General features: G+C 45.5%; 1 protein-coding gene across 6 annotated transcripts in view; it reads right to left on the bottom strand.

Annotated features, from left to right (window-relative positions):
- The window catches only part of Dcaf4 (DDB1 and CUL4 associated factor 4), a 33,388-nt gene extending 12,552 nt beyond the window's left edge, over positions 1-20,836 (bottom strand). For 3 of the 6 annotated variants that reach the window (XM_087195356.1, XM_013067416.3, XM_004837257.4), the window contains exons 1-8: positions 20,716-20,836; positions 8,722-8,821; positions 6,093-6,193; positions 5,555-5,712; positions 4,781-4,863; positions 3,212-3,314; positions 1,066-1,206; positions 145-242 (exon numbers count right to left, since the gene is read on the bottom strand). In XM_087195356.1, coding sequence (XP_087051482.1) covers positions 145-242; positions 1,066-1,206; positions 3,212-3,314; positions 4,781-4,863; positions 5,555-5,712; positions 6,093-6,193; positions 8,722-8,813 — 776 coding nt within the window. In that variant the 5' untranslated portion in view covers positions 8,814-8,821; positions 20,716-20,836. The remainder of the gene's footprint in view (positions 1-144; positions 243-1,065; positions 1,207-3,211; positions 3,315-4,780; positions 4,864-5,554; positions 5,713-6,092; positions 6,194-8,721; positions 8,822-20,715) is intronic. The other 3 variants (XM_087195357.1, XM_004837258.4, XM_004837255.4) reach the window with 1 other exon arrangement.
- Positions 20,837-21,384: the final 548 nt, after the last annotated feature.

The raw sequence follows: 21,384 nt of genomic DNA, 5'->3' as shown, positions 1-21,384 counted from the left end.
TCTGTGCTTCAAAGGAATCCCTGTTGTCTACCCAGTGTAGTTTGCTTCTAAAGGGCAAGACGTGAGTGCAGAATAGCCCAGTCCTCTGCCATTAAGATGTCATCTCACAAAGCCCACAGATCCAAGGTCCACACCAAAGGATACAGAACGTGGGAATCCAAGTGGTTCAGCGAGGCCCAGCACACAGAATTCACCTGGTGAGGAACCACACAGCAAGATGGCACGATTGGCTTGACTGCCAGCTCATGGAGAGAAATGGCCAAGTTCTCAGTTACTTGTAGGGAAACAGACATAGGACTTTTTCCTGCAGGTCTCATTCCTCTTAAACTGGGCTAGCATAAGCATTCTGAGGATAGGAGAGTTCTCCGTCCTGCCATATGGGGCCTCAATGGGGCCAGAAGGAAGCAAACCCCAGATCTCACCCTTCTGTACCAGCATATGTCCTATACAAGGAAGCTGATATACTCACCAGCTGGGGCTCAGTTCTCCACAGTTGCAGGGGACAAACCTAACTCCAAAACTGTGCTGTATCTTACTTTACTCACAAGCCATTTCAAGCTGTCTCGACCTTGTGGCTCTCATGTCCTATAAGTCACAGCTTCTTACAGATGCAGCCACCACCCCACTGGAATTTAAAGGTCACCCCTAGATAGAGAGCACTCTGTGTTTATTTAAACCTAAGGGGGGGGGCACAGACTGGCTTGGTGATGGATGTATTGACTTGATGTAAGGAGAGGACTCCTTCATTCAGGCCAGTTACTGTAGCCCACGTCCCAGAAACTCCTGACTTTCCTGGAGGGAATGTCCTTAGAACCAGGTAAAGCAGTGCTGCCTTGGGCCTACCCCAACCATCTAAGTTAACTTTCTCTTCCAACACAGGACACTCATTCCTAGGCTCCTTTTCTTTTCCTGTAGGTCCGTGGGTCCTCAGAAACCAACAACCTACTTGATCCTTGGAAAAATGAAGTAACTGTGCCCTGCCTCCTACACAAAGTTCTCTGTGGCCAACTACTATAGAGCCCCTGGGCCCAAAGGGCTCTGAGGCTGAAGAGCCGGATGACGTACCTTACGGCTGGTGAAGTAAAAGTTCTCAAGCATTTGCACCTTGAGTGCAGGAGTCTTCAGTCCACTCAGGCTGATGATGCCATACTTTGCGCCTTCAGTGTCATTGTTCACTGTGAAGAGTCGGTCACTGTTGGTATCCGCCTGGAGGGAATGGGCTGCATGTGACCTCCCAGGCTGAGCCACATGAGCTAAGTCCACCTGCTCATCTCTCCTGGCCTCCACACTCTATGCATCTCCCCCAGGTGACAGCTCCTTTCCATGAGAGAGCATGAAGATGACCTAAGTTTCCCTCACTCTGTACTTGTAGTGACCTTTGGGCAAAGTTCACAGGGAGGCTGTTCTACCACTTCAGGAGCAGGGAGTGGGGATTAGGATTAGTGGGGGTGGGGGTGGGGTGTGGCCATGAAGATTGAGGTCAGTGGTGACCCCTCACTCCACTAGAGCTGGGTTTGAAGAGTCAGGGTCAGCCCAAAGGAACATACTATGTGGCCATCATGAAAACCACACAGAGACATGGAAAATGTTAGTTATAATTGTTAATGGGTCAAGCAGGATACCAAACTGTACTCCTATTACAGATGATGATTTCCAACAAGAAAACAAATGCAGCACCAGCTTAGCATCTGTGAGGTCCAGGGTTTGACCCCTGCCACCAAAAAAAAAAGGAAAGGTACACATAAAAGAAAAATGTACATTATACTGCATAAAAATACAGCAGGAAAATCTGCATTAGGATGTGGGCTATTTTTTTTTTTTTTTGTACCGGGGATCAAACTCAGGACCTTGTGCTTGCAAGGCAGGCAGTGGCACCACTGAGCTAAATCACCAGCCCTGATGTGGGCTATTTTTAAATTTTCTTTTTTTCATTTAGAAATAGAACAGTTAATAATTCAAAGCAAAAACTCCCTATATATTCATGGCTTTGTTTACACTGCTACACACACACACACACACACACGCACGCACGCACGCACGCACGCACACACACACACACACGTAACAAGCACAAGGGTTTGGATGCCAGTGAAAATGCCCAAACTCTGCAATTTCACTTGGGAAGAAGAGTTATGTTCCCGGATGAACTATGAACACTGAGTAGAATCTGATCAGAAAAGTTGCTCTATGATGGCGAATTGCCTTTCCCAGCCCTTGGGTGACAGCAGCCAGCCAGAGTCCCCTGTGACACTGGGTGACGGGGAAGAGATGGAGCGTGGGGATTGGGTGCTCAGGCTTGTAATAAGCAGCGTGTGCAGCACCAGACTCCACACACCACAACCTTCACCAGCCCCGCCACTTAGCCCAATGATGGGGAACCCACTGTGAGAATATATTCTACTGATTCCAGTCCAACTGCAGCCTCAAACACACACAAAGAGTAAAGCAAAGCAGAGAATCTGGGCCTTGTCCCTAATACCCCTTACTTGGCAAGGCTTCCCTGTGGAGGTGCCCTGGGGCAAGAGGACTCAGAATCAACCTTGAGTCTGAGGCTGAGCCTCAAGTCCTCCCAAAACACATCACTCTGTCTCTCCTCTCACTCTCCCCGGCCTTTGGAGAGGAGAGGCTCCTTCTGTTGCAGAGGACCTGCTAGCTCTCCAATGACATTTCCCTGGCCCCTGGGCTTCGGCACTTGGCCTGGCTTCCAGCCCAGTCCTTACAAATGATGTGAAGGAGGGGTGCTAACGTGCAGCCCTAGATGCCCAGGCCTGCAGACTCCTGACAGACACAGCAAGCAAGGGAGTCAGAGCCTGTTGCAAGTGAAGGTGCCCTGGAGCTTCAGGTTCAGCACCAATCCCTGCCCAGGGGTAGGAGGGGCCAGAAGCTCCAGGTCACTGAATAGCTCTTTAGTTGCATATACAATCCAGTCAGAGAAGTTATTTTGTAAGGGTTCTTAGTCGACATGTAATTGGGCCTAGGATCTATGTCAAATGCCAGGGGTGGAGTGAGGGTGACGATGGTCACAGCACAGCCTGCCAGATCGGAACCTACCTATAGGTGGCCAGCAGGTAGGTTCAAACTAAAACCAAGAGGATATTGCCTGCTTTCCAGCTATTGGCTTCTACACAGCCAGGCCTGATGACAACCATGAAGCATCCAGGGCATGGCAGCCACGGCCCAGCACTCATCCAGACAAGGCCTTCCAACTCACCAGGATGAGGCTGAACTGGTCGCTCGTCAAAGTGGAGGGATTTGAGCGCTGAATGTGAACTCTTTTCCTCTCCATGCAGCTCACTCGCAGCTCATGGGCTAAGCTACAGAAGGAAAACAGATGCAGGGAGGGATGGTCCCAGAGCAGGATGCTCACGCAGGAGACTCAGAAGCTACACATAGCAGTGAGCACCTGGAGTCTGAGCTACTTGGGAGACAGAGGCAAGAGGATTGTTTGAGCACAGGAGTTAAAGATCAGCCTGGTCAGCAGAGTGAGTCTGTGTCAAACAAAACAAAATAAAAACCAAGCAGGGGATTTAACTCAATGGCACCGTGCTTGCCTCGAAAGTGCAAGGTCCTGAGTTTGATCCCCGGTACCAAAAAAACACAACAAAACAAAATAAAAACCAGACTAAAGGTTTGTACTACTTCTCTGTACTACTTCTCAGCAATGAAGCTGAGCGAGAACCCCCAAATTCTGAATTTTAGTTTTCTCATATAATGTTGGGGAAAACTAAAATGAAGCACTGCACATTCCAGATTCAGAGAATGTCTGAAGAGGAGGGATCTGTTCCTAGACTGCCTAGTACAACACCCTTCTCTTGCGATGAAGCCAATGTCCCTGAGGGATGGCCAACAGGCTGAAGGACACAGGGCAATGGGAAGTGCCCCGGCGTGTAGACACCCACCTGACCACCCCTTTCCCCTCCACTGCAAAGGGAAGAGATACCATTACCTCTCCCTACTCAGAACCAGGGAACAAAGGGCACCTGCCCTGCCTGATAGTCCTTGCAAGGCTGGCTGCCCCTGACAGGCACACTGCTCCCAGGTGAGAGGACTGAGCCCCAGTAAGCTATGTCAGACATGCATGGGAGGCAGAATAAGGTGGGGAAGGGGGTTAGGAGCTCAGATGCCAGAGTCAGACAGATCCTGCCTTGCTGGCTGTATCCTGAGCAAATCGCTCCATATCAGGCATCCCAAGCATTTTGATACATTTAGTATGCACATATCCATTTAATGGCCCATTTCTGGTGACAACTCATTAGAAAGGAAAGTGAAGGAGGCAGAAATCTCAAGGAATGATGTTGGTAGGAGGATCACAGAGTAAACAGCTTGAGTGATTTCTGCCTAAATCCTTGCTCCTCCCTCCCCACTGGAGAGAGAGGATAAGTCTCTAGGGCCTGGTTTATGTGGCAGCTGGGTACCTTGGGGCCTTTCATCTGTGAAGACTCCTCATAGAGTAGCCCATGGGTTCTCCCGACTGGATTCTTAGACCACAGTAATAGGAAACAGGAAAGAATGCCAAGAGTGGTGGTGCATGCTTGTCATCCCAACTCCTCAGGAGGGTGAGGCAGGAGGATCAAAACTTTGAGGCCAACTCTGGTAACTTAATGAGACTGTCTCAAAATAACAAAGGGCTGGAGTGCAGCTCCTTGGCAGAGTGCTTGCTTCGAATGTATGAGGCCCATGCAGGGTTTAATCCCTACTATTACAAAAGAAAAAATAAAAAAGAAAAGAAGCAAATAGGAAAGAACATTCATGAAAACACGACATCGAGGCACTGTCTTACCGGCAGTAACTGTTGACGTTGAGAAAACCCAGCTGGCTTTTTCGTAGGAAGGAAGATGCATTAAATCCCACTCTAGCTACTTTCTAAATTAAGAGAAAGAAAAGAAAGACCCAATGAAGATTTACTTGTGTTGTAGGATAACAGAAATGTGTTAGTTTTACAGGATGCAATGAAGGAAACAGGTGTTAAATGGGTAGAAATGAGATGCATAAAAATCTGACATTGTCTTTTACAAGTCAGAATTAGTTACTTCCTCCTCCCCTGGGCAGGAGGACAAGGCTCTCTCACCAAGGCAGGGGGGGGGGGCTGAGGGTCAGCTCCACACCTCTGTCTGAGGCCGAGGCCGTCTGTCTGAACCCAGGAAGAAGCAGCCTGCAAGGGCAGAGGAGTCTGGACTCTGGTTCTGGGCGCAGTTACCCTCCATCCCCCCAGGGCAGTCCTGAGCAAAACATCCCAAATCTGTCTGCAAGACTGCCTGAGGCACTCCATCGGACTGATTTCCTGTTTGAAACTTACAGGGACTCAACTTCCATTGGGCTGCTTCCCAAGACACCCCTGGGCAGTACAGTCTTCCCCAACTACTGCTGACACTTAGCAAACAGGAAAAGGTGGGGCGGGGGTGGGAGCGGAATGGGATCCTTGCTCTTCTTATTCTCTTCCATTTCCCTGTCTGGGGAAGTGGTGGGGCTGGGGGCGGAACTCCCTCAAGGGCCTGTGCTAAAGCTTCACAGGGTGTCTAACTGGCAGGAGTGGAGGGCGGGGCGTGGAGTCCACCTTTTTCTTTTTTTCCTCTTCCTCTAGCAGCCGCAGTCTTTTGCGCTCCATTTCCTTTTGCTGGATGCTCTCCTTTGTGAGGGGGTTGCAGTTGTTATGTCCTGGGAGCAGGCGGAAGTAGCGGTTCTTTTCAGGGTCGAAGTAATACCCTGGTAGATCTTTAATGAATAAACATTAAATTCGGCAACTTAAAATGCTGGGAATGGACCCACCTAAAAAGGAGCCCAGTTGCCTGTCTGTTGTAAGGCATGGTCAGTCCCTATCCTGGACTGAGTTCAGTCCTGGGGAAGACATTTGCCCCAAGACCATTGTTTCCCAACACTGCAGCTCTTTCCTTCAGGGTTTCAACTTGCTTCTAGGATTCCCTCCAAGCCAGGAATGTGCTGGTGACTCCCATGCAAGTGAGGAGATAGACACATTTGAGCCTGGCCGAGGAGGACGGGCAGCCAGAAGAGACAATACCAGGGAACTTGGCAGGGGAAGGCTTCATTGATCCTGGCTGCTGGGCCAGAGAAGTCTTTTCCAACAGCTGCCTTACCTGGCGCAGAAGAATCCCCATTGGTGTTGGATGAGGTCGATGGGGACTCCTCATTGTCGTGTCCAGAATCCTGCGATCTCTGCCGTGGCCCTGTCATACACCTGAGGACACACAGCTGTGATGAAGGGCAGTGCAGAGCCTGAGTTCCCAATCACTCTGGTCCTACCCGAGCAATTCTGCATCCCTTGCCCCTTACCTTTCTGATCACTTTGGGAGAACTGACTCCTTTCTAGAAATACACCAAAAGGAGGGTAACTGGTTTCTCTGTCTGTCTATCTCTTTTTTTTTTTTTCAGAGAGGGTGCATGTCACAGTAATTTCCTCTTCTCATGTGAGCCTTTTGTGAGGTCTTCTGGAATCTTTCAGATGAAAAGTAGAATAGAAATCTTTGCCAATAAGAATTTTACCAGCCAGGCTCATCTGTCAGCTCAACAGCAGTTGAATTTCATTCTTTATTGGATTAGTAGTAGAAGAGTTTAAATTGTACCTGGCTAGCCAACCTCACAGATGGAGGAACTGGTACAGAGGTAGAGTAATCTGCTTGGTGACACTGAGACAGAGCCATGGCTAAAACACTGGAATGGTAAAGCCACAAGCGGCTTGTGGCAATTACAGGTTGAAGGATACAGTGACAAAGCAAAAGATCTTTATTTGGAATCCTGATAAAGTTGACTTTAAAATCAAGAATTTCTTTTCTTTTCTTTCTTCTTTTTTTTGAGACAGGGCCTCGTTATGCAGTTCAGGCTGGCCTTGAACTAACTCACTACATAGCCCAGGCTGGCTTTGAACTTGCAGCAATCCTCCTGCCTCAGCCTCCCAAGTGCTGAGATTATAGGTGTGTGCCACCATGCTGGCCTAAAAATCAAGAATTACTTCCCTGCACATGCATACACTGAAAGGAATATAAATTGTAAAACTAGGGTAAGGGAATGAAAAAACATTCTTCCATAAATACTATGCAGAGCTTCAGGGAAAATTATTTACTCCTCTTTTCCTGGCCCACAGCTTCCCCAGGCAGCTCATCTGTGGTCAGCAGGAAGAGGAAGGATTAAGTGCCATGACAAATGTCTGTGTTGTTCATCCAGAGGCTGCTGCTCCATTCTTTCCACAGGGAGCCCAGAGGGCAGCTGTGCTCAGCAGGTTTCCAAACCACTCTGCAAAAGCTGGGCAGGGGCTCTTGCACGAATCACATTTTGTGACATGTTGTGCTCTTGGGAAAGGCCCAGGGCCCAAAAAGTATCCATGGTCTCCTTAGGAAACATGCAAACACTGGGCACGGTCCTGACCTTTCTGTAATATGGGTTGAATTTGAGAATTTCTTCCCAGTGAGACCTACCATGTGCTAAGGGCCTCCTCGGAGCCAGGCAGCCTTTTAGGGCTTTACATACTTTCCTTCGTAAGAGGTTATTGGCCCTGTTTCATACAAGAAACAGTGGCACAGAGTGGTGAGGTACTTGGCCCAGTTTCATAAGAGAAAGCAGAGCTCCTGGGTCTAAAGCCCTTGTTCCTTCTACAACTTCTGGATGCTTCTGTTACTGTTTGGGTTAATTTGTTCCAGAGAAGCATCTTGATATTTGACATCTTACAGTTCTATAACTAAGAAATCTGTCTGTTTTGCTGGTTGTGGTGGCACACACCTCTAATCCCAGTACTCAAGCCTGAAGCAGGAGGCTTGCTATGAGTTCGAGGCTAGCATGGGCTACATAGCAAGACCTGGTCTCAAAAAACCAAACAAAAAAAGAGTCTGTCTGTTTTTGTTTTTGTTTTTTTCGGTACCAGGGATCGAACTGAGGACCTTGCATTTGCAAGGCAGGTGCAGTGCCACTGAGCTAAATCCCCGGCCCAAGTCTGTTTTAAAAGGTGGTCTGAACCAGGGGAGAATTTAAAATTTGGGAGCTGCATCCCTTTTGGTGCTGAGGGAGCTTGTGACACTGAGGGCTGTGGGAAGGCAGGGGTGCCCAGGAGTCTTGCAGAAGCCCTCAACGGCAGAGCTGATATCCTCTCCTGAGGCCAGGGGAGCTGTCTTGTTCCAAGACAAAACCGGACTTCCTTCATGAAGAAAAACAAACAGAATGTAGAAAATGTTTATACTGGGGATTTCAACTCAGTATAAATTTTATTTTCTAAGTTGGGTGCTGGATACATGATGTTCACTACATTTTTCACTTAAAAATTTTTTTCTTCTTTTTCTTTTTTGGAGAGAGAGTTTCACTATGCAGTCCAGGCTGGCCTTGAACTCCCTATGTATCCAAGGCTGGCCTTATACTTGTGACCTTCCTGTCTCAGTCTCCTGTGTACTTTTTAAATAAACTTTCGTATATATTATGTATAATGTTTCATATATAGACTTCAAAACCAAACTAAAATAGAGAAGTAGGTCACCAATTGTATCAGGTAATGTCTTCCTGTAACCATATGGATAACACTGACCAGAAGCCACAGTCACTCTGAAAGAAAGTAGAGTGTATGTAGCTGTGCCCCCTCACTGCTCAGAGTGGTGGATGGACCCACAGCAGCCACACGCCCAGAGAACCTACTGGATACACAGCTCTCCTCAGGTGCATGGGGACCTGAGTATGAAATGCACAGCGGACCTAGGCAGGCCTGGCTCCCAGCTCTGGCACACTTGCCTCTCACTGGAATGGCGCTGTCTGCACCAAGAGTTCTGCTGGCGGCTTCTTCTCCCATATCTTCTCCTACTCTGCCTGCTGCTTTTATTCATTTCTGTTCCTAAAAGAGAAAAGAGAATGTCACATACATCCCTGTGTGTGCGTGTTCTGCTTCTTGGCATCTGTGCCTTCCCTATAGAGAGCTCCTCCAGCACTTTTCCATTTCCTCCCCAACACCCTGGATGGATGGCACAGTTCCCTCTCGCAGAGAAGAGAAGCCATGAACACTGTAACACAGTGATGGCGATCGAGCTTTCAGTGATAACAAACAGCTGGCTGTGGCTAAGCTCTCTCCCCTCTACCCCACAAACACCTGCCTATACTAGTTCTGTCTTGTCTTTTTCTTTTGGTACCAGGGATTGAACTTGGGTCCTAGCTCTTGCAGGGCAGGCGGCAGAACCACTGAGCTAAATCCCCGGCCCTCTGTCTTCTGCCTTGAGGAATAGTCATGTTCCAGGACCTTTTCAAGGCACACCCATCCCACCTGGCTGTTGATCTCATACCTCCCCAGACTCTGTATACTTCTGTTCCCATATGTTTAATGTCTCCCTCTGCTTAATTCAGCTTATAAACATGCTCAGGTTTTTTATTTGTATGTGTCCCACTTCCAATCCAGAAGAAACAAATATTCTGAAAGAATGTTCTTTATATACAAATTCAATATCTTCATTTCTCAATATTCCTCAACCCACTGCACACAGGCGTCCTCCCTCCTCCCTGTTCTGCTAAAATGTTTTGCTGAGGAATTTACTATGATCACCTCCTTCCCAAAGTTGGTGTTGAGGCAGGAGGATCACAAGTTCAAGGCCAGCCTGGGCTACAAAGTGAGTTCAAAGCCAGCCTGAACGACATTTCGAGATTCTGTCTCAAAATAACAAAAAACAAAACAAAACAAAACAAAACAAAAGAGGTCTATGGAAGGGTGAGGACCCTGCCTTGCCCAAATGCAAACAGTTCATTCTCTAGATCCACTTTACACACAGTTTATGACTGTACTTATCTCTCTATATTAAACTTTGTTTATAATCCCATCTCATCTCTCTTTTCTATTACTAGTGCCCATGACCTAGTTGGCTCTGAGTAAATTTTTGGAAAAAAAAAAACCCCACAAAAACAAAACCAAAAAACCCCTGCAGCTACCTGTAAATGCCAGGTAGCCTCCTTCTGCTCTAGGAGTCTTAACACATGTTTACAGAGCAGCCACTCCACATCAGGCTCTGGGCTTGGCACTGGGGAGTGGGCAGGAATCAGTAAGTTGTGGTCCCTGGGCTTGTGGCACTCACTGTCAACCAATGACCCAGGTCTCCCCTGGGGCTTTGGAGAGAGAGGAGAGAGAGAGACAGAGAGACAGAGAGACAGAGAGAGAGAGAGAGAAGAGTGACTGCCCCTGTGTGGACAGGACAGGGTGGGGTGGCTGCAGCACAGTCCAAGGTGACAGTAGGGTAAGGGGCCTGCAGGCAGGCAAAGGCCAAGTACAGCACAAGGGATTCTGGGAAGAGGCTGGAGAGGCTAGCAGGCTCAGTGGTGAGGACTGCAGTGCAAGGTGAGTGACCCACGTTGAAATGCACCTTAAAGGCAGCAGCACAGGGAACAGGGGAGAGTTAAGGATTGCTGCCGCAGCAGAGCTGAGAGGAACAAACTAGGGAAGTGGCACTGGGAAGAGAGAAGCCTGAATTTAGAAAGATTTAGGAGGTGAACTTTATGGGAGAGGAGGGGAAAGAACCTAAGAATGGGAAAGGGAATCACTGGTAGTGTCATGAGCTAGGAGACCAAAGATAGAGGAAGAGCAGTTGGAGGCATGCAGAAACTACAGCTAATTTTGGACACACCAATCTTAAGATGTAGGTAGTTGCAAAAAGGGCCTGGGAATCTAGAGAAGAACCAACACTAAAGATACAGATTTGAATTCTCACATACAAACTGTATCATACATGTATGTATACTGAGAATTCAACTCAAATTTTTTTTTTTGTGGTACCAGGGATCAAACCCGGGTCCTTGCACTTGCGAGGCAGGCAGTGGAACCACTGAGCTAAATCCTTGGCTCAAATTTTTAAGTCATATGAAATCGAGCAAGTACCATAGTTTATAGCTCAGCGATTTTTTTTTTTTGGTACCAGGGATCAAACTTGGGGCCTTGCGCTTGTGAGGCAGGCAGCAGCACCACTGAGCTAAATCCCTGCCCAGCCCCCCTTTATCCCAGCTTATTTATTTATTTATTCCTGGTACTGGGGATCAAACTCAGGACCTTGTATTTGCTGGGCAGATGCAGCACCACTGAGCTACATCCCCAGGCCCTCAGTGATTATTTTTGTGGTACTGGTGATTTTTGTTTGCTTTCGGTACCGGGGATCGAACTTGGGTCCTTACTCTTGTGGAGCAAGTGGCGGAACCACTGAGCTAAATCCCCGGCCCCAAACAGCTTTTTTTTTTTTGGTACTGGGGATCGAACTTGGGTCCTTGTACTTGCGCAACAGGCAGTGATACCACTGAGCTAAATCCCCAGCCCCGGTACTGGTGATTTGATGATTGCTGTAAGTGCTCTACCACTGAGGTCAGTTTTTGTTTGTTTGTTTTCTCAAGACACGGTCTTCTTGCTAAATTGCCCAGGCTGGCCTCAAACTTGTGATCTTCCTACCTTATTTCCTGAACAGCTGGGATTAAGTGTGTGCCACCGTTTCTCATTGGATGATCAGTAATTCTTAACCACTGACAGTTTTGTCTACTAGGGCACATTTGGCAATATCTGGGGACATTTTTGTTTGTCCCCACTTGGGAGGGATGAGGGGGACTGGTACTGTATCTAGTGGGTAAAAGCCACCATCTTAGGCCCAGGACAGCTTCAGTAAAGAATTATTCTATGAGGGTATGGTGGTACACACCTATAATCCAAGCTACTTGGGAAGCTGAGGCAGGAGGATCACAAATTTGAGGCCATCCTTGACAACTTAATGAGATCCTGTCTTGAAATAAAAGAGCTGGCAAAGTAGCTCAGTCCAAGGCCTCAGGTTCAAACCCCACCCCCCAGAAAAAAAGAAAAGAAAAAGTTATCTGGCCTAAAACAGCACAGGATTGAGAAACTCTGTTCTAGGTGGAGAACAAGCAATAACAATTTGCGAAGTGAAATGCTGCGTCCAACATCCCTGGAGCTGTTCCACAGGGCACAGACTTTAAAATGTATTGCAGGAGGCCCAGGCTGGCTTTGCCTTTCCGAAAATCTTATAAGTTTCTAAAGGTGTAAAAAGAGTAAATTTTAAGAGATGGCTATCCTAAAAAGAAATCTCAAATAATAAATAAACATGACTTGACTTTTTAGAAAGTGATTAGGCAACATTTATCAAGTAACTTGTAAATGTACATATATTTTCCTTCTTCTGGGAATCAATCACAAGAAAATAGGGCCAGGGATTTAGCTCAGTGGTGCCACTGCCTGCCTCACAAGTGCAAGGTCCTGAGTTCGATCCCCGGTACCAAAAAAAAAAAAAAAAATCACAAGAAAATAATTCAAAAGACTGTGGCAGTTAGTGGCACACTCCTTTAGTCCCAACCACAAGATAGGCTGAAGGCTGAGACAGTAGGATTAAGTTCAGGAGTTTCAGGGTAGCTGGGGGAACATGATAAGATCCTATTTTTTTTTTAATAAAAAAGAACATTATTATATGTGCTCCCGAAGCAAGCACTAAAAAAGAACATTATATAGAAGATATATACCAACCTTACAAGGCCAATAGAATCCTGATATCAAAACCAGACAACAAAACATCAGAAGAAAACTATAGATCAATATGTGTTATGAATGCAGACACAAAAATCCTCAATAAAATGAGAGCAAGCCAAATCCAAGAGCATAGTACAAGGATTATGCATCATGAACAAGTGGGATTTATCCCAGGAATTAGGTTGGTTCAACCTAATTACATCAGTCAATGTAACACACTGAATTAATAGATCTGGGAAAACCCACATGATTTTCTCAATTGATGCAGAGAAAGCACTGGACAATATCCAATATCATTTCCTGATAAGAACACCCAACAGACTAGAAATAGAAGGGAATTCCTGTTAAAGGGGATCTACAAAAACTCCGCAAACAACATCACCAATGCTGGAAGACTGAAAACTTCTCCTTAAAACCAAGAACAAGACAAAGATGTCTGCTCTCTATTAATCACTGTACTGCAAGTTCTATGTAGGACAAATAGGGAAAGAAATAAAGGCATTCAAAGAGCCAAAGAAGTGAAAATATCTCAATCTGTAGATGCAATGTTATATAGGAAATCCTAAAGAATCCATCAAAAAACTTCTAGTACATTCAGCAAAGTTATAGGCTACAAAATCAACTTATAAAAATCAGTTATATTAGGGCCGAGGATTTAGCTCAGTGGTTTCGCTGCCTGCCACGCAAGCACAAGGACCTGAGTTCGATTCCCAGTTCCAAAAAAAAAAAATTCAGTTATATTAATGTATATAACAAAATGAAATTCAAGTTACATTTACAATAGTATCAAAAAGAATTATGTATTTAGGAATATATTTAAGAAAACAAATGCATGACAAACACTGAAAATAATAAAACATCCCTGGAAGAAATGAGAGACCAGTCCCTATCAAAGGTTCAACCGCCTTTTTTTGCTGAAACGGATAAGTGGATCCTAAAATTCATAAGGAAATGCAAGGGATCCAGAACAGTCAAACCAACTTTCAGAATAAAGTGAAAGACTCACACTTCCCAATTCAAAACCTAACTAAAAGCTGAAATAATCAAGGCACCGTGATACTGGCATAAGGACAGATATAGACCAATTGAGAGTCCAGAAATAAACCCATACATCTATCGTCAACTGATACTCTACAAAGGTGTCAAAACCATTCAATGAGAGAAAAAAAGTGCCGATCCCTGTCTGTGTCTCTTGCAGTGCTGGGGTTTCACGCATACTAGGAAAATGCTGTACCACTGAGACACAACCCCAAACCCCAAGAAGTCTTTCTAATTGCTGGGACAACTGGATATTTACCTTTAAAAGAACAACTTCAAGCTGGCTGTAGTGGTGACGCCTGTGCCTGTAGTCCCAGCTATATATAAAGAGGCTGAGGCAAGAGTACTGTTTGAGCCCAGGAGCTCAAGGTCAGCTTGGGCAATATAATGAGATCTCATCTACTAAAATCAACTAAAACAGATCCAGGCTCTAAACCCATCATGTCCTTAAATGATCATGGACTAGCAACAAGTTTCTTAGTTATGATACTGAAAGCATGAGAAAAAATACAAAAACTGGACTTCATCAAAATTAAACTTTCAGGGATCAAAGGACACTTTCACCCTAAGTGAAAAAACTTACAAAATTGGGGCCGGGGATTTAGCTCAGTGGTTCCACCACCTGCCTCACAAGCAGAAGGACCCGAGTTCGATCCCTGGTACCAAAAAAAAAAAAAAAACTTACAAAATAGAAGAAAGTATCTGTAAACCATGTAAGTGTTAAAGGTCTGGTATCCAGACTAAAGAACTCTTACAACTCCATAAGAAATAAGCTCAATTAAAAAATAAGCAAAGGATAAGTATATGCAAATCAAAATCACAATGAGATATACTAGGACCACTATAATAAAAAAACAAACAGGGTTGGGGTATAGCTCAGTGGTAGACACTTGTCTAGCATGTATGAGGTCCTGGGTTTGATCCCTAGCACCACAAAACCAACCAACCAACCAACCAGTAACAAGTGTTGGTAAGGACGTGGAAAAACTAGAGCACTTTCATAGTGCTGTTCAGAATGTACAATGCCCCAGCCATTTGGAGAAACATCTGACAGTTCCTCAAAAGTTTAGAACTAACATGTGATCCAGCAATTCCAATCCTAGATATATACTTGGAAGCGAAAACATATGGCTATTAAACTTTGGAACTAATTGGTTCAAATCAACATTATTCATAATAACCCCAGGGGTGAAATGACCCAAGTTTCCAGTCACCGATGAAGGGCTAAACAAAACATGGCACATCCACACAACAGAATATTATTCAGCCATTAAAAGGAATGAAGTACTGATGGCTGCATAGTGTGGGTGAAGACTGAAAACACTATGTTAAGTGAAAGAAGCCAGACCCAAAAGGTCACATATTTTATGATTCCATGTATAGGAAATGTCCAGGACAGGCAAATCAAGAGAAAGAGAGAGTGTAGTGGGGGTGGAAATAGAGAAGGAGGAATGAATGACTGGCAAAGTTTTTTTTTCTTTTAAAGCTTTCTGGAAAGGCTGTTACGAATAACTGCTCTTTTTAGTTATTCTACATGAGTTCATATCTGATTAAGCTATTTCATATCTTCAAGAGTGACTGACTATATATCCTTATTTATTTATTTATAGTACCGGGGATTGAACTCAGGACCTTGTGCTTGCCAGGTAGGCACAGTACCACTGAGCTAAATCCCCGGTCCTATATATCTTTTCATTAATGAGGCAATAGCTTGGTAAAATTTCTATAGAATTTTTTTTTTAGGGTTCTTTGAGACAGGGTCTCACTATGTAGCCTCGAACTCACTTGGCTTCTATAGAATTTTAAATAATTTATATTCCATGTATGTTTCTTTCCCTTTTTTCCTTCAAGTTTGAAAAGGCCTATGTTGCACTATTTTACCCCAAGTTTTTTTTTTTTTTGGTACCGGGGATTGAATTCGGGTCCTTGCGCTTGCACAGCAGGCGGTGAAACCACTGAGCTAAATCCCCGGCCCAAGTTTGTTTTGTTTTGGAAACATTTCACCAAATTATCAGCTTTCCAAAAACCATAGTACCACCAGGTGTTGTAGTGCGTTCTCATAATCCTAGCACTCTGGGAGGCTGTGGCAGGCATACTGCAAGTTTAAGCTAAACCTGGAGAATTCAGCAATTTAGTAATTTTATTTTGTCTCAAAATAAAAAGAATTTTTAAAAGGGCTGGGAATGTAGCTTAGAGCAAAGTACCTAGGTTTAATCCACAAAGAAACAAACAGAAACCTGTAGAACCATATATAACACTTTAGTATGACAAAAGTTTTGTTCTAACCACTTAATAGTTTACCTCCAGGGTCACTTGGGCAGTGCATTGTTTATATACTGACACCTTACATATGCAGGTGTCATGTCAATCAGTTGATTCTTGTATTGAATAAATTTGATAAAACTGTTGTTTTTATATTTTCTGTTATATTATCCTATAAAAATTAACCAAAAAATGCGATTTTTTTGTTATCCTGTATTTAAATATTTGGACTGGTAAGTGGTTAAAACCAGAATCAGGCTGAATACAACTTTCACGTAAGCCAAACCGTACACTTTATCCACACGTGTAAACCAGAGAGGTTTGGGTGTCACATTTCTCTCATTCTGTTTATGCTCTCGTTGAAAGGGAAATTTACAGATCATATCTGAAATGTCCTCTTTCAATCAAAGAAAAAGGGAACTGGCTTCATTAAGGTTTTATGGAAAGGAATTTGTATTTAATCAGACTCACACATGATCTTTTTCTGGCATCAACATAAAGGAAGTTAAGCTATAGTTGTTAGATCTTTTGGTTTTTATACTTGCTTTTTTTTTTCCAGTACCGGGGATTGAACTAAGCACCTTGCACTTTTGAGGCAGATTCAGTGCCATTAAGCTAAATCCCCGGCCCTATAATTACTTTATTACAGCACCAGCACCTAGACTAAAGTACATCAATACTAAATACTTTGAAATCCACACTCTTTTTGATTCAGGGTCTTGCTATGTAGTTCAGACTGGCCTTGAACTCACTATGTAACCCAGGCTGGTTTTGAACTTGCAGTGATCCTCCTGTCTCATCCTCCTGAGTGCTGGGATTACAGGCGTGCGCCACCATGCCTGCCCTTGAAATCCACAATCTTTTAAAAAAAAAAAAAGGGGCCGGGGACTTAGCTCAGTGGTTCCAGTGCCTGCCTTACAAGCGCAAGGTCCCCAGTTCGATCCCTGGTACCAAAAAAAAAAAAAAAAAAAAAAAAGAGGAACTAACAAAAAAGGCCCATACTTCATTATGTAAAATGCTGAAATGATCAAATATGTTTGTTTGTTTGTTTGTTTGGTACTGGGGATTGAACTCGGGTCCTTGCGCTTGCTCAGCGGGTGGTGAAACCACTGAGCTAAATCTCCAGCCCCAAATATGTAATATTCTTTTTTTTTTTGGTACCGGGGATCGAACTCAGGACCTTGCACTTGCGAGGCAGGGGGCGGAACCACTGAGCTAAATCCCCTTTCCTGTAATATTCTTTTAAAAACCTCTTATTTTCTATCGGCATAAATTTCCTTCCTTTCCCATTTTGGCAGCATTTCATTTCAAGGTTGAACTCGGCAAGCCAGCACCTAAACTTTACAATTTAGTAATCCTTCATTGAGTCATTTTAAGATAAAAAGGGAAGGGGCGGTGTATTTAAAATTAACTTTCTTCTGCGTATCCAACTCTTCATCTTTCATCATTGGCTTGTTGATCCTCTCTTAGGTGACAGGTGGGTCGGGACCTGTCCTGTTGGCTGACAGCTATTTCTGAAAAGGCAAATATGAATGTACTCTTACAATATCTAAACAAGATGAATACCTGAGGGAGTGCTTCTGCAAATTTCTCCCGCATCATCTTTTGTACATTTGGGCAGGCAGCAGTGTGTACTTTGGTAAGCAATGGTATATACTCTATATCACAATAACGATATATTCTGAAAACACAGTCTTCACATCTTTCATTTTCTGGCTTGCAAAACCGTGGCTGTAAGCCAGGCATGTTGGACACACCTATGGCACCTCATCACTCAGGAGGCTGAGGGAGGAAAATCACAAGATCTGGGCCATCCTGGGCCAACCTGGGCTCATGAGTTCAAGGCCAGCCTGGACTGCACAGTAGACCCTGTCTCAGAAAAACAAACAAAACAAAACAACACTCCCTCTCAAAAAAAAACTGGATAATTTCTTCCATATGAGTTGTAACACCCACTGCTGGTCTCTGTAATTTGGTTTCTGACTGTGAAACATGTCCATTAGATGGGCTCCCTCATGTGTCATTTTTCTTTTGAGACAGGATCTTGCTGTGTTGCCCAGATTGATCCTGAACTCCTGGGCTAACACGATTCTCCCACCTCAGCTCCAGAATGGCTGGGACCACAGGCACAGACCACCACTGTGCCAATGTTTCCCTTACAATCAGGTACCTGCTCTGCTTCTCCATCCCTTGCTGGCAGGTCATCCCTTTCGTCTTTATAATGCTTCCAATGGCTTTCCGAGGTTCAACAACTTTGGCTTCCAGTCTTTCAGCCTCTGTTTATCCACAAGTCAGGCAAACTCCTGAGCAGTTACGCAGCCCTTGCTTTAAACCTGGACCTCCATGGAAGCCTACTTTTTATTTTTCCAGATACTGGGGGTTGAACCCAATGCCTGAGCACTGAGCTACATCTTTCATTCCTTTTTTATTTTTTATTTTGAGAAAGATGTCACTAAATTGCTAAACTGCCCAGACTGGGCTTGAATTCGCAGTGCTGAGATTACAGGTATGCAAGGTGCACACCACCATGCCTAGCAACCTCCTCCCCTTTTTGGCATTACTTGGGCTAGAATTCAGGGCCTTTATACTGAGCTACATCTCCAGCACCTTTACTTTTAGATAAAGTTTCCCTAAATTGCTCAGGATGACTTGAATTTGCAATCCTCCTGTGCCATTCTCTCAAAGTGGCGGGATTACTGGCGGAGGTGGTGATTTGCCCTCAGCAAGGCAGTTCTCCAGTTTTCCCAAGTGCACCGCAAAGGCTTCCTGCCTTGATATGGGCTTCCTGCCCCACCGCCTCCACCTCCTTTCCCCTTCTCCAAGACCTGTTCTAACATCCCCTTCTGCAGTCTGCAGCCCAGAGCAAGCCTATGAGGGCGGCTAAGCGGTGGGCAGCCTACATGCACCCGTTCACTCCCTTTGCCCACACAAGGGTAGCCCCTGCTTGCAGCAGCAGGCTTCCCAGTTGGGCAAACCCTCCGAGTTGGGAAGCCTTGGGGCTGTTGGCAGTTTCCATGGCTGGAAGCCCTGGGCTAAAGCCCAATAAATAACTCAGCTCTGGAACCCTGGACCACATGCTTTTTTTAGGCAGTGATAAAACTTCTGGAATTAGATAGTAGTGATGCTACTACTACTTGCACAATCCTGGAAACAAGCTAAAAAGTCCACACAGCCAGGTGCAGTGGTGCACAACTGTGATCCCAGCACTTGGGATGCTAAGGCAGGAAGACTGCTGTGAGTTTGAGTCCAGACTGAGCCACATAGTGAGTTCAAGACCAACTACATAGTGAATTAAAATAGTGACTTTAAAACAGGTGTAGTGGCACAGGCCTTTAATGCCAGCACAGGCTGAGCAGGAGGAGGTGGGCCAAGTTTGAGCCCAGTCTGCAATTTAGAAGTTCTACGTCAAAAAAAAAAAAAAAAAAAAAGGTGGTGGTGGTCAGAGATGTAATTACATTACAAGGGCTGGGGATTTAGCTCAGGGATTCCACCTCCTGCCTTGCAAGCACAAGGTCCCGAGTTTGATCCCTGATACCAAAAAAAAAAAAAAAAAGTAGTTACCCTATAGCCCTGGGTTCAATTCCCAGTACTAGAAAAAAATATATAAACTTTATGGTATGTGAATTATATTCCAAAACAAGAAGATGTTTACTACAGCATATTATAATAAAGAGGTAAACATCCTAAACATCCAACAACAGGGAAATTCAGTAAGATCGTGGTGCCTATTGCACTGTAATGCGGAAACCACTGGTTTGTAAAGCCGAATGAACAGTAAGGTTTCCACCCCCAAAAGCAAGTTCAGAGTGGTTAAAGTATCGAGAAACAGAAAAATGCAGACAGGTCAGTGTGGAGTTCCATTTAGTGGCGGGGAGGAGGGGGACCGAAAACCACACACACAGAACCCCCCCCCAAAACAAAAAACCCTTAAAAGTTTTCTGTTAATACTTGTTCAATAAATACTTCAGGCGGCGGAGTGTGTATTATTTCCCACCCTGAGCTGGTATTTTTAATTCTATTTTACAAGGAGGAAACTGAGGCTTAGAGGGCTAACATACTCAGAAAGTCACAGTGGTGGAACTGGGATTCCACCCCGTTGGTCAGATCTGGACCTGTAAACCCACAGGGCACAATCTCAGCTAATTTCCAGGTATTTAAAATCAGATTTGGGGGCTGTGGGATTTTGTTTTCTCCCGGAAGTTGCCCCATCGTTTTTTGTTGTTTTGTTTTTTTTTCCTTTTTGCTGTGCCCGTCCATTCACAAGACTATGTCTGCAGATCTCCAAGAGGGAGAATGTGTCACGGTTTCTGCAGACCCCTGGGGGAGACCTGGAGGCCCCCGGGACTCTGAAGAACTAGAGTAGAAAGGCTGGCTCTCTCACTAACGCACAACTCGGAGCGGATGTGAACTCGGCAGGATGGTCTACACCGAGGCTTGCTAGTTCGCTGCGTAGGAGCCCAGACACCACCTTGGGCAGGTGACAGCCTCATCGTGACCCTTTCAGTCTCTGATAAAAGGCTGGGGTTCGATCACAATCTGAACTTCAACGCGAAATACCGCGTACAGGCCTGCAGTACAGCCACAGCCAAGTGGTGGGTGGGCCTTCAGCATCAAAACACACTTAAGTGGGTCACACCTAAGTGTCTGACATCAGCGGCGACATTCGGCGACATTAGGGTCCCCTCCGCCCCGTATGGGCGGCAGAAGAGCCAACCCCACAGGATAGGCCAGGCTCCGCGCTCCGGGGCTCGTGGGCCCAGACCGCCACCCACGCCCCACTCAGGTCGGTATTCCACGTGAGCGCTCCTCCCTGCCCTTTTCCCCGGACGCCCCTAGCCCCATCCCGACCTCCCCTAGCCCCATCCCGACCTCCGTAAGGAGAGAGCAGCAGCCCCTCCACCGACGGCAAAGGACACTCAAGGCTGCAACTAACTTACTCAAATACAGGATCCTTTCTGGCTCCCTCTCTGGCCCACCTCTGGAGAAAAACGCTCGAGGTATGGAAAGACCCGGAAAGCTCGAGTTGCGGTGTCAGCCAATTGGGTGCGCCTGTTGTTGTATTTTCTCAGCCGATAGGGCTACGGCGACCCACCCTGCCTACTTATTGGGTAAGACTTCAGTCTGTCAACGTCAATAGGCGAGCTCTTAAGGCCGGGCGCTTAGGGGAGGGGCCGGAGGTTGAGAGCTGTAGGAGCCTTCTCCTTTGCGGGTGCTCTCTCACCCCCAAACTAACGCTGAAATTTGGAGAAGTAAGGATTGTGTTGTAGAAAGAGCAAAGGAAGCCCCGACATGAGGGAGAGAGAAGGACATCTAGTGACATTTTGGTCAGTGAACTCAAGTGGCTGACACTAGATCTACGTGGCTCCAGGGGGCACAAGACCCTGCCCTGAACTGGGACTCAGGTGGCCTTGGTGTTAGATCTACTTATTTCCTACTTGCTGTGTGACGTCGAGCGAGATTCTTCCCTTCTCTGTGTATGATTTTTTTGTCACAAGGTAGTTGACATATTCATGTGCCCTTGCCAGCTCAAACTTTGTTTATACAACCAGCATTTCTAGAATGATCTATGTATGCCTGTTCCAGGTATCAGCCAGCAGCCATTTTCT

The sequence above is a fragment of the Heterocephalus glaber genome, unplaced genomic scaffold (genome assembly GCF_053883595.1).
Source record: "Heterocephalus glaber isolate CG9 unplaced genomic scaffold, H.glaber_assembly_v1.0 deba00001608, whole genome shotgun sequence".
NCBI lineage: Eukaryota > Metazoa > Chordata > Mammalia > Rodentia > Bathyergidae > Heterocephalus > Heterocephalus glaber.
This window is presented reverse-complemented; position numbering and strand designations above follow the sequence as displayed.